Source organism: Schistocerca cancellata, chromosome 2 (assembly GCF_023864275.1).
Source record: "Schistocerca cancellata isolate TAMUIC-IGC-003103 chromosome 2, iqSchCanc2.1, whole genome shotgun sequence".
Lineage (NCBI taxonomy): Eukaryota > Metazoa > Arthropoda > Insecta > Orthoptera > Acrididae > Schistocerca > Schistocerca cancellata.
The window spans coordinates 650,686,561-650,700,159 of NC_064627.1; the positions used below are offsets into that span (position 1 = coordinate 650,686,561).

General features: G+C 45.3%; 1 protein-coding gene across 2 annotated transcripts in view; it reads right to left on the reverse strand.

The window, feature by feature from the left end:
• The window catches only part of LOC126147618 (cardioacceleratory peptide receptor-like), a 341,146-nt gene that overhangs the window by 50,088 nt on the left and 277,459 nt on the right, over nucleotides 1-13,599 (reverse strand). For both annotated transcript variants that reach the window (XM_049915706.1, XM_049915708.1), the window contains exons 4-5: nucleotides 6,199-6,294; nucleotides 336-524 (exon numbers count right to left, since the gene is read on the reverse strand). In XM_049915706.1, the coding sequence (XP_049771663.1) occupies nucleotides 336-524; nucleotides 6,199-6,294 (285 nt within the window). The remainder of the gene's footprint in view (nucleotides 1-335; nucleotides 525-6,198; nucleotides 6,295-13,599) is intronic.

Consider the following 13,599-nt stretch of genomic DNA (forward strand, 5'->3'; position numbering starts at 1 on the left):
TCACGCCAGCCTGCGTAAGCTAAAACGCGTGCCTTTCGGCTTCCTCTAATATCACGGTGTTGGCTCTCCTGCCAACCCACAACACGGTCATAATCATGTTCGACACTTTTTCACATGAATCGCCTTAGTACAAATACCATTCGCGATACTGTTGCCATTTGTACATGTGCATATTGCTGTCTGATAACTTTGGCCATCTCAGTGTATGTCAAGTGCTAATTCAAAATAGTAGTGTCACAATCACAAAGGCAAAAAAGCTCCGGACGTACAGCCTAAGGAGAAGGCTGTTCGCCTAGTGCTGGGATGAGGACGGCCCAGAAAAGTGGTGCGCTTACCGGTCCTGGCGTCGGTGTAGGGGGGCGGCGGCGCCATGTGCCGGCCCTTGCTCCAGATGGTGGACACGATGACGGTGTAGCAGGCCGAGATGATGACGGCGGGCAGCGCGAACAGCGTCAGCGCCACCAGGGTCATGTACAGCTGCCACTGCCACGCCTGCGGGAAGTCGATCCAGCACTGCAGCCGACCTGCCGGGCACCACACGCCGCTCTCAACACGACTCATCCGATGCTGTACGCAGTGGGGAAACTACTTTGTCGTGCGCTAACAGTAAGAAAAATCAAGACACTTTCATAGGATTTGTCGACCTGGAAAAAGCGTTCGACAATATAAAATGGTGCAAGCTGTTCGAGATTCTGAAAAAAGTAGGGCTAAGCTATAGGGAGAGACGGGTCATATACAATATGTACAACAACCAAGAGGGAATAATAAGAGTGGCCGATCAAGAACGAAGTGCTCGTATTAAGAAGGGTGTAAGACAAGGCTGTAGCCTTTCGCCCCTACTCTTCAATCTGTACATCGAGGACGCAATGATGGAAATAAAAGAAAGGTTCAGGAGTGGAATTAAAATACAAGGTGAAAGGATATCAATGATACGCTTCGCTGATGACATTGCTATCCTGAGTGAGAGTGAAGAAGAATTAAATGATCTGCTGAACGGAATGAACAGTCTAATGAGTACACAGTATGATTTGAGAGTAAATCGGAGAAAGACGAAGGTAATGAGAAGTAGTAGAAATGAGAACAGCGAGAAACTTAACATCAGGATTGATGGTCACGAAGTCAATGAAGTTAAGGAATTCTGCTACCTAGGCAGTAAAATAACCAATGACGGACGGAGCAAGGAGGACATCAAAAGCAGACTCGCTATGGCAAAAAAGGCATTTCTGGCCAAGAGAAGTCTACTAATATCAAATACCGGCCTTAATTTGAGGAAGAAATTTCTGAGGATGTACGTCTGGAGTACAGCATTGTATGGTAGTGAAACATGGACTGTGGGAAAGCCGGAACGGAAGAGAATCGAGGCATTTGAGATGTGGTGCCATAGACGAATGCTGAAAATTAGGTGGAGTGATAAGGTAAGGAATGAGGAGGTTCTACGCAGAATCGGAGAGGAAAGGAATATGTGGAAAACACTGATAAGGAGAACTGACAGGATGATAGGACATCTGCTAAGACATGAGGTAATGACTTCCATGGTACTAGAGGGAGCTGTAGAGGGCAAAAACTGTAGAGGAAGACAGAGATTGGAATACGTCAAGCAAATAATTGAGGACGTAAGTTGCAAGTGCTACTCTGAGATGAAGAGGTTAGCACAGGAAAGGAATTCGTGGCGGGCCGCCGGGCCGCATCAAACCAGTCAGTAGACAGATGACCAAAAAAAAAACAATAAGGCCATCGCCCTACGAATATACAACTACAGCTGTTGAGCAAAGTAATACAGCCCATACGACCAACGCATGCTACAGCCAGTTTTACCACGCAGTCTGTATCCTATTTTGGCTTAAGAAACAGTCTAAATTCTCCGAGGTATTGGACTGTATGAACAAGGAATGGTCATCAGTGGGAGATCATACCATTGCACACGATGAAATAGCTCTGCCTATTGAGAGTGACCACTGTCTGGTTGTTGTGGGAACCAGGGAAGACTTACTGTTTTCTGAATGAGATTTTCACGCTGCAGCGGAGTGTGCGCTGATATGAAACTTCCTGGCAGATTAAAACTGTGTGCCGGATCGAGACTCGAACTCGGGACCTCTGCCTGTCGCGGGCAAGTGCTCTACCAACCGAGCTACCCAAGAACGACTCACGCCCCGTCCTCACAGCTTTACTTCTGCCAGTACCTCGCCTCCTACCTTCCAAACTTTACAGAAGCTCTCCTGCGAGCCTTGCAGAACTAGCGCTCCTGAAAGAAAGGATATTGCGGAGAGGTTGGCAGGAGAGCTTCTGTAAAGTTTGGAAGGTAGGATGCGAGGTACTGGCAGAAGTAAAGCTGTGAGGACGGGGCGTGAGTCGTGCATGGGTAGCTCGGTTGGTAGAGCACTTGCCCGCGAAAGGCAAAGGTCCCGAGTTCGAGTCTCGGTCCGGCACACAGTTTTAATCTGCCAGGAAGTTTCACTTACTGTTCTGTTTCCTTGTCTGACATTTCTCTTCCTACACAGGGTATCCGTGGCTGAGTACTAATTTTACTGCATACTATTCCAGTTGAACCAAATATTTTAAATGTCGGGTTTCAACCCTAGGCATTGTAAAGTGTTGGCAACTTAACAACAGGAGTCCTTTTGCCAGCTGAAGTGTGTCGTGAGCTCTCCCATTCAACGTCACGACAGATATTCTGTTTAGGTTATGTCATGTTCGATGTGGCTGCCATAATTAGCGATGGTGTGGCCCAAGCAAATAGCAAATTTCTGCATGACCCACTGAAGTGTCGGAACGTCGATGCTTCGATGACTTCTGGAACGACTGTTTCAGCTCAGCGCCGACAACTTGCTGAAAGTATGTGAAGTTTGTTTTTACTTTATGTCATTGCTAGGCTACAAGGTACACAACGGTGCTGCCGTTCCAGATCAACATATAATGAGAGCAGAAATGACAAAAAAGGAAGTACGTTACAACAAAGCTAGAATTAAGCCACAGATATGACGTTGTCCAGCAGGCTGCTTTTAATGCTTTGTCGAGCGTCCGTAAAGTGGAGAGCGCCACTAAAGACCGCAATAACAAAGAAACGAATCTTTCAGACAAGTCTTGCCGGCAGCCAATTAGGACGAAGAGTGTCACAGCATCCCGTACACTCATAACGAAAAGAGTACAGCCTCTTTCTATGGTTAGTTTATCGCAGGTAATTAGAGATGGTACGCCTCCCATGTCACACAAGGTGAGATAATTCCGTTGTGTATAACCCTTAAAACTAGAAGGCTTTGTTAATAAGGGCAATTTCCTATAGAATTATGAATAAGCTTTGACTGCCATTTTTCGCGAACGCTGGATACGGGGACGTTGCTCCTGCGGAAATGAGCGAGGATTCCGGAAGCATATTTCGTGTTAAACTCATATGGTTCTATCGATTCAGGAATTTCACAATTCGCCATTAAACTGACGTTAGGTCTGTAGTGCAGTGTGACATCCGGAAAGCATTCACCAATACTACATAAACTCTTTTCCAGCATTATGAGTGACAACGGAATATTTGATCACATTTGCAGCTTAAGAGATTATCAGTAGACCAAATTCAGTATATCGCTCTCAATGCAGTGACGTCGTCTGGAATGACGACATAGTGCGAGGTGTCTGAAGAAATGGTCGTACGATCTTTCCGTTCTTGATGTAAAATATCAACCAAAATACTGCGAATAACGCATTACTGCCGGGATCAGCATGCCTAAAACACATAGAGGGCGTGTCATATGGAACAGTGAGTACGGAAGTTGTTCCATATGTTTAGGCTCAAAATTACACACGCGGCAATACACGCTGAGTAGAGCGTTTTGAGATGTGAAAACAACTGTGGCTGTAGGACGTCTTGAATGAGAAATATGTTCAGCGCACGAGTTAATGAACTACAGAGGGAAGGGTAGGGGGGGGGGAGGGGGAGGGGGAGGGGGAGGGGAGGTGGAGTCCAAAAACATTTGGAAGCATCAAAAGCACAACACATTACCATGACCAATACGCTGTAGGAAGCCCACTGGCATTCGAAACAGCTCCATTAGTCTCGGAATGGATAAATACAGGTCCTGTGTAGTTGTCAAGGTAATGTTATACTACTGTTCCTGTAAAATAGCGGCATGTTCAGGTAATGACGATGGAAGCAGGTTGTTAAATGGCACCCTTCTTCCTAAAGTAGGGCACAAAGGCTGAGTAATATTGACATGTAGTGATTGTGATGGCCAGGGTGTCCCAACAATTCACCCTCTCGCTCACAAACCCAGTCCTGGACGATGCAAGTTGTGTGAATAGTGACCACGTTGTCTTGAAACATAGCATCACCATTGTACAATTGTGAAAATTAATGAACTATATGAAAATAATGTAAATTAGTTACAAACTACGGCTTGCACACATTTTATTCAACATGTAAACGTCACGACAGATATTCGGTTTAGGTTATGTCATGTTCGATATGCCTGCCATCATTGACGATGATGTGGCGCAGACGAATAGCGAAATTCTGCATGACCCGCTTAAGTGCCGGAAAGTCGATGCTATCGATGACCTCCTGAATGGCTGTTTCAGCTCAATAATGGTTTTGGAGTTATTGCCGTACACCTTATCTTCAATATAGCCCCACAAAAAGGAGTCGCAAATGTATATTCAGATTCGGAGAATATGGCGGACAATCGACGACCATACAAGTGGCCTCTGGATACTCCAGAGCCAGAATGCGGTCTCTGAAGTGCTCCTACAGGACATCAAACACTCCTGCTTCGATGTGGTCGAGCTCCGTCTTACATGAAACACATCTTGTCGAAATCAAGTTCACTTTTGATAATAGGGATGAAATTCTATTCCAAAACCTTCACGTACCGTTCGGTAGTCACCGTGCCATGAATGAATACCACAGCGATTAATCCGTGACCAGACAGTCACCAGTTGAGAGTGAATAGACTTCTCGATCGCGAAATGCGGATTCTCAGTCCGCCAAATGCGCCAATTTTGCTTATTGACGAACCCATCCAAATGAAAGTGGGCGTCGTCGCTAAACCAAACCATCATGGGCATACTAATTCCCATCATTCCCGCGGCCAACCGCGCATTTTGAACGTCCTAACGCAAACCGTTCAGAAGCTACGACGATTTTATTTCATATAGTTCAATTATTGTCATCCTGTACTATGAGATGTATGTGATCAGCCAAAATGGTGAGATAAGCCTTCGCAGTAATGCCACTTTGAAGGGTAAAAATCGGGCCCATGGAATACCACGATATGAATGCCCATATTTTTATCTGATCCTCCATCATGTTTCAATCTTGGGACGCAAACTCAGCCAGAAGTTGGAAGCAGTGCAAAACCAGAAACCGACCAAATGACTTACTTCCATTGGTCCATAGCCTAGGTTTTATGGCTACGGCACCTCGTTTTCCTGTTAGGGACATTCGGATCACTGATGAACGGTATCGAAATTTCAGCTCGCCCTGCGGATCCCTGTTTCTGGAGCTTCCTGCATGTTTTATTGTTGCTGACAAAGTTCGTGAATGTGCTATTCAGTCCTGCAGTGGCTTTTGCTGCTGTTGTCCCCTTATTTTTCTTCACAGTCCTCTTCAGTGGCCGTCCGTCAAGATCACTTAACACATACTTTCCGCGGTGTTGTGATTTAGCGAATGATGCTTTTCCGCTAACCATGTCTGGCGTATAAATGTTCAATACGGTGCCTCCTGAAACGCCAAACATGCTACATTGGTCGTGGAAGCATCCACCACACGAATACCAACAATTAGACCGTGTTCGAATACATTTAGCTCCAACATAATGCACTCCAAACTACACAGGACACTGTTCTAACCACGACTGATACTCGCAACGTAATGAGGACGTTAGGCAGGTGCCGCTGGTAGCCATATACCGTAAGGCAACCTGTAGGCTTGACCAGCATGCGCAGTTATGTTCAGGCATGCATGTCTCGCGGTGTTTCCACATTTTTGTCCAACCCTTGTACGGTCCATAACGAGGTGTGTCCGTAGTGGGGCTGACCGTGACTGATTGTCGAAGAAGGAGCGTTACTCGTTACAGGAACTTGGCGTGCTTACAGCGTATGATGTAGCAGCATGTACTGCCCGCAGTGTCCAACGAGTGTACAGTGACATTGTAACTTGAAGAGGTGAGTTGAGTAGGTGGCGTGTGTTGAGTAGGTGGCGAGTGGACTCACCCTCGACGGGCCGCTCGTGGTAGAGGACGGCGATGGGCACCGAGAAGACGGCGCTCAGCAGCCACGCCGCCGCCACCAGCAGCCGCGCGCGCCTCCCTGCAACAGCACGGCGCAGCACGGCGAACGTCACACACTGCCACAAAATATCGCAAGTACGTACTGTAATACCTGAGCTACGCTTTGCCGTGAAAATTGGTACGCAGCACTATGGAATGACGAGTTTGCTGACAAGCTCGGTCTTATAGCTATGCTTTCGATGGTCGAAGACGCGTCTATGACGGAGACAGTGGCGATCGTTTTAGCGGCTCCACCACAAACGGTGATAATTTCGCTACCTGACCGCCGCTGCACTTGTCGGTCTTCTGGGGAACTATGTGATACTACCGGCCACAGAACAGGCTGTAATCTGTTTTTTTCGGGCAGCCACCTCAAAAAAATCGTCGCCAGCTACGTCACTGCTGTCAGTTCTTAACGGCAAGATCAGGCACACTTGATATTTGTCTTTCTCTATGCTGTTCATTTTTGGAATACAACCTACAACCAGCTCAGAGACCGAAGTGATGACACATTCTGCAGGACCTGACCAGCTTTTGCAGGACAATGCTCAAACACGCACATTGGAAACTGTTACTGATTTGTTTGACTGTTGAGGCTGCTAGGTGCTATACCATCTATTCCACTCCTCTCACTTAAGCCCTCGTGAGTTCAACTCGATTTCTAAACTGAAGGAAACACTTCACGGTTCAAATGGCTCTGAGCACTATGGGACCTAACATTAGAACTACTCAAACCTAACTAACCTAAGAACATCACACACATCCATGCCCGAGGTAGGATTCGAACCTGTGACCGTAGCTATCGCGCGGTTCCAGACTAAAGCGCCTAGAACCGCTCGGTCACAACGGCTGGCACACTTCACGGCATTCGCTTCAGAACTGCTACAAATTCGTCGCTCGGACTGTCAACACAATTGGTACTACTAAGAGTATCCTACGACTTTCATATCGCTGGCAACGGGTAATACACAATGATGGTGACCACTTTGAAGGTCAGTTAATTTTGAAACTCGTACCTATTTTGCACGAGCTGTAAAAAAATAGTTGCCACTATTAAAGATCCAACCCTCGTATATTTAGTAATGCTTTTATGACCAGTGTTCTTGACATTCATACAGCAACTTTTCCTTTCTCGAAAGATATCTTTAATCTTCCAGTACGCAGCATGTACGTTTCCCCTAGTCAACGATGCTGCTACACTTTTGCATTTCTCTTGTAGCCATTGTGTTGCGTGAGTATTTGTCAATCTTATTTTTAGACCTATATATTTACATTGGCTACTTCAGTCCCTCTTTTATTACATTAACCCTTCATTATATCATGTGTTATCCAAGGATTTCTTGCCTAGTCGTTCTTTTGCTGACTTCACTACTTCAGTTCCCAAAGCTAATATTTCGTTTTCTATTGTATTTTTGCCTTTGTTTCAGTCAATAGTTTCCTATTGCTTGCTTTGGAACCTCAATAAGCTTTAGTTCTTTCAACTTATCGAAATCTCAGCTCCTTAATTTGTTTTTTTACGCCGTAGTTCATAAATATAAAACTTTTATATTGGTGGGAGAGCCTCTCGTGACAGCTAGTGGTGAATTCCGCATTATGTAGGGGTGTCCAGATATTTTTGTTCTGATGGTGTATGCTATACAGCCGTTAAAATGTCTGTGTTATATTCTCGTCCTGAATTTTCGTCCTTCTCCTCAAGAAGGGAACCATACATTTGAAACATAGACAACAAACCTGAATTTAAATGAATGAGTGTAATATTGAAACCCAGACTGAATATCTTAAACTACGAAAAATTCTTCAGAAAATATATTATCTGAAGCCAGATGCAATGTGAAAAGATAACTGAAATAGATTTTCCGGGTCATTACAATGGTTTGAAAAGATCCATCATAAGTTTTTGTCATGTTGGTACATTCATGGCCACATTCAACTCAAATAGTTCACGACACATGTGAGTATCGACGGTATTGTGTTGTGTAGTGCAGGGTGTTTCACAACGACACTAGCACCGTTTCTGAACCTGCACAGAAACCAACGCCACCGTAGGCAAGTTGCGGAAACCACACAGCGCTCCAGCCCATGTGGCAGACAGCGTACCGGTTTTAGATTAAAAATAGTCGAGTTGGTATGGCTTGGGTAAGAAGTGCGAAAAATCGTTGCGTCATTTAGCTCTTCAGACAGGTGTGTAAGAAGCATATTGTTGCACCACGATTTCGTCAGTTGAGACGAGCTACTGGTGAGCACGTCATACAGAAGGAAGACACCGTTTCACGAAAAGGCGTATTCGGAACCAAAGAATATTCAGGAAGCTGACGAAGTGGAAGAAGCTAGCCAGCACCTTCGAAGCACAGCACTGCAACTCCGACTAAGCTCCTACAAAAGCTGCATTAACAAGAAAAGCAGAACGAATGAAATCCTCACCGCCCTATGGCTACAGGCTCTTGTCTCTTCCGGTGCAGGGCTGCTGCTGTTTGAGAAGTACTGGCTAGCAGGCTCTCATAAATATCCATGAGTTAGTAAGGCTGCTATCGGCTGCGTCTGACAAATTTCAGAAGCAGTTTCGCTAACACCACTGCTTCTCGTTGCTGGCGTGTGCTACGTTGGCTCCCAAGCCGGCAGTTGCTGACTATGGCGCAACGTGCGGCGGCAGCCGCCGACTTATCGAGGGACAATAGCCTCCCGCCTGATATTTTGTACTAAATTGAATAAGGGTATACTGTTGACAAGGACGTTCCTTAACAACTCGCCAAGTGGTTGCAGCTACCGACAATTCCCAGTTATGGCGTGAAAGCGGCACTACATCTACATTATACTCAGTAAGCCACCTAACTGTGTGTGGCACCACTAACTGATTCCCCATACCCTGTTCCACTCGGAGAAGATGCTTAGGAAGAATGATTGTCGGGAACTCTCTATATTAGTTCTAAATTATCGAAATTTTTCATAATTTTCTATCTTGAGGTGTATGTGGGACGACCTAATATGTTGTCCGGCTCTTCCCGAAAGTACTCTCTCGAAATTTCAGTAGTAAACAGCTCCGTGATGCACAGCGCTTCTCTTGCAGCGTCTGCCACCGGAGTCGGCTGAACACTCTGTAACGTTCTAGCACGGACTAGACGACCTTGTGACGAAACACTTTGCTCTTCATTGGATCTACTCTATCTCTTCTATCAGTCCTTCCTGGTGAGGATCCCAGGTTGGTGAACAATACTCAAGAATCGGGCGAACAAGTGCCTTGTAATCCACTTCCTTCGTGGATGAGCTACATTTCCTTAAGATTCGTCTTACCAATCTGTGTGGCGTCTGTTTTTCCTACTATTTGTTTTATATGGTCATTCAACTTAAGGTCGCTCTGGATGGCTAGTCCTAGATGTTTCACGGGAGAGACTGTTTACAGAAATATGTCATCAATAGTGTAGTTGTACGGTGGTGGATTCCTTTTCCTACGTACGAGCAACACGCTACATTAATTTACGTTCAGGGTGGACTGCCAGAGCCTGTACCAATCATCAGTCCTCTGCAGGTCATTCTGCAAATCGATGTTGCCTTCTGGCGTTCTTACTTTGTTACAGACAACCGTATTATCTACAGTTATTGCATTGCAAATATTGAGTGTTTTGTTATTCCCCCTCCCCCCCCCCCAAAGTATACAGGAGAATACTATGAAATTTTTTTTGAAGAGATATAGATGCTCTGGCAACAATGTAAACAGATATTTGTGTTAAAATGCGGGTTGATAAAGTCCCAATTGTCGATGAAAATTTAACAATGCAAATGTGCATATTATCAAGGTTTTCGTTATAGAGCAGTAAGTATTCAATATTTTGCATTTATTTTAATTTAGAATTATAGGTATAATACACAGTTATATCATTCTCTAGAATCATCAAAGTGCTCTTTTTGTAAATGTTTTTATTAAAAAAGTAATATATAAACAGCTTTTCGTTCAAAATACACAACAACAACAAAATCATAAATCATTCAATTTTCATTTTTCTTAAGATCTTCTAATCCATGCTGTAGGTCATGGTATGGTGAGTGTTCACCGAAAATTAGAAGATAATATGAGCATTTCACAAAGAGTTACCAGGGAAACCATTTTAAAAATACATGAACCGAGAAAATCAACTTTGAAGTTTGAAAATATTTTTACTGTACCTTAATATAAGTTTTTTGAACTAAAGCTGCCCATATGAATAAAACACTCCTTGATCCTCTTCTTTCGTAGCTTCATTTTGTAACTTGAGCCTCTTCCTTGCTTTTCTTGATTCCTTCGTGGACCGTTTTGCCTTTTTTTGGGAATTTCTTATTCTCCACATGTGTTCATTCCTAAAATATATTACCATGTTGGGGCCCACAGGTACTTCCAGTCTCTCAAAAAACTTTACTCTGCCATCCATACCATCATTGAAAGTAACCACAGCATCATAAGTCCCAATTTGTACTATTCTCCTTCCATAAAAACCAGTCTTTGGGCAAACTTTCCAAATTTTTGAGTGGAATGACTCATTGGAATTTTGAGTGAATCCACACACACACACCTTAAAAATTTTGGTTCACAAAGATCCTGATAGATGGGCTTAATTGCTTCCATTACTGCAACTGGAAGGCTGTTTTTATGCTTATACATTTTCAAATTATTTTCATGTAAAGCTTTCTCATACAGTCACTAGCTATCAGCTCCTCTTGGGCAAAGTGAGTGCATTGGATTGTCATCTGTAGAAGATTTGTGAAACCAAACAGCCCAGACAGTCTGTTTCATATTTTCAAGAGATGAGCTATTAGTTCTGATTGCATTGCCATAATAACTGGTTAATGTTGCTAGTCAAGCGGCCTTTGCCCACAGTACTTTTTCCATCCAATAGTTTTGTTGCTTTATAGTCTGCCTTCAACTTTATTAATCTTGTATCCATTCTCTTCTGTATGTGACCAACACATTCTGTATGTGACCAACACATAATACTTTACCACAGGAGTATCTGGACCATATGTCTGAATTTCAGAATTTGATTTAAAAGTTTTTGCATCATCATCTTTAATGAATTTACAATATTTTACACTATGCTTTTTTCAGATCGCATGCAAATTGATTTCATCCCTTCTGCTTCCATACTGCCAGATGTTCCTGTATGATTAATGCTGCATTTACCTTTATGCTTCTCCATCCATTCAGCACATTCTACAGTTTCTTTTTATTTTTCCAAAATTGACAAGATTTACAAGTCAAAGACAGTACCTCTGTGTCAAGAACTTCACCACATTTTACCCCTATGACTGTTGACACTCCATGTTGTGATGTGTGTCCTCTTGTTAGCCATGAACCATCACAACTAACAGAAATTTCATTACACTCCTCCAAAGCTGCGTTGGTAAAGTACCGGAACTTCAAACGCTGATAGAAAGCACTGAAGCTGAAATCGTTATATGTACGGAAAGCTGGCTGAAGCCAGAGATAAATTCTGCCGAAATTTTTACAAAGGCACAAATGATGTTTAGAAAGGATAGATTGCATGCAACCGATGGTGGCGTGTTTGTCGCTGTTAGTAGTAGTTTATCCTGTAGTGAAAGAGAAGTGGATAGTTCCTGTGAATTATTATAGGTGGATGTTATACTCAACAACCGAGCTAGGTTAATAATTGGTTCCTTTTACCGACCTCCTGACTCAGCAGCATTAGTGGCAGAACAACTGAGAGAAAACCTGGAATGCATTTCACATAAACTTCCTCAGCATCTTATAGTCTTAGGTGGAGATTTCAATTTACCAGATATACACTCCTGGAAATGGAAAACAGAACACATTGACACCGGTGTGTCAGACCCACCATACTTGCTCCGGACACTGCGAGAGGGCTGTACAAGCAATGATCACACGCACGGCACAGCGGACACACCAGGAACCGCGCTGTTGGCCGTCGAATGGCGCTAGCTGCGCAGCATTTGTGCACCGCCGCCGTCAGTGTCAGCCAGTTTGCCGTGGCATACGGAGCTCCATCGCAGTCTTTAACACTGGTAGCATGCCGCGACGGCGTGGACGTGAACCGTAAGTGCAGTTGACGGACTTTGAGCGAGGGTGTGTAGTGGGCACGCGGGAGGCCGGGTGGACGTACCGCCGAATTGCACAACACGTGGGGCGTGAGGTCTCCACAGTACATCGATGTTGTCGCCAGTGGTCGGCGGAAGGTGCACGTGCCCGTCGACCTGGGACCGGACCGCAGCGACGCACGGATGCACGCCAAGACCGTAGGATCCTACGCAGTGCCGTAGGGGACCGCACCGCCACTTCCCAGCAAATTAGGGACACTGTTGCTCCTGGGGTATCGGCGAGGACCATTCGCAACCGTCTCCATGAAGCTGGGCTACGGTCCCGCACACCGTTAGGCCGTCTTCCGCTCACGCCCCAACATCGTGCAGGCGCCTCCAGTGGTGCCGCGACAGGCGTGAATGGAGGGACGAATGGAGACGTGTCGTCTTCAGCGATGAGAGTCGCTTCTGCCTTGGTGCCAATGATGGTCGTATGCGTGTTTGGCGCCGTGCAGGTGAGCGCCACAATCAGGACTGCATACGACCGAGGCACACAGGGCCAACACCCGGCATCATGGTGTGGGGAGCGATCTCCTACACTGGCCGTACACCACTGGTGATCGTCGAGGGGACACTGAATAGTGCACGGTACATCCAAACCGTCATCGAATCCATCGTTCTACCATTCCTAGACCGGCAAGGGAACTTGCTGTTCCAACAGGACAATGCACGTCCGCATGTATCCCGTGCCACCCAACGTGCTCTAGAAGGTGTAAGTCAACTACCCTGGCCAGCAAGATCTCCGGATCTGTCCCCCATTGAGCATGTTTGGGACTGGATGAAGCGTCGTCTCACGCGGTCTGCACGTCCAGCACGAACGCTGGTCCAACTGAGGCGCCAGGTGGAAATGGCATGGCAAGCCGTTCCACAGGACTACCTCTAGCATCTCTACGATCGTCTCCATGGGAGAATGGTAGCCTGCATTGCTGCGAAAGGTGGATATACACTGTACTAGTGCCGACATTGTGCATGCTCTGTTGCCTGTGTCTATGTGCCTGTGGTTCTGTCAGTGTGATCATGTGATGTATCTGACCCCAGGAATGTGTCAATAAAGTTTCCCCTTCCTGGGACAATGAATTCACGGTGTTCTTATTTCAATTTCCAGGAGTGTAGACTGGGACACTCAGATGTTTAGGACGGGTGGTAGGGACAGAGCATCGAGTGACATTGTACTAAGTCCACTATCCGAAAATTACCCTTAGCAATTAAACAGAGAACCGAACATATCGACTCTGTAAGCGCAGAACAGGGAATCAGTGATCAT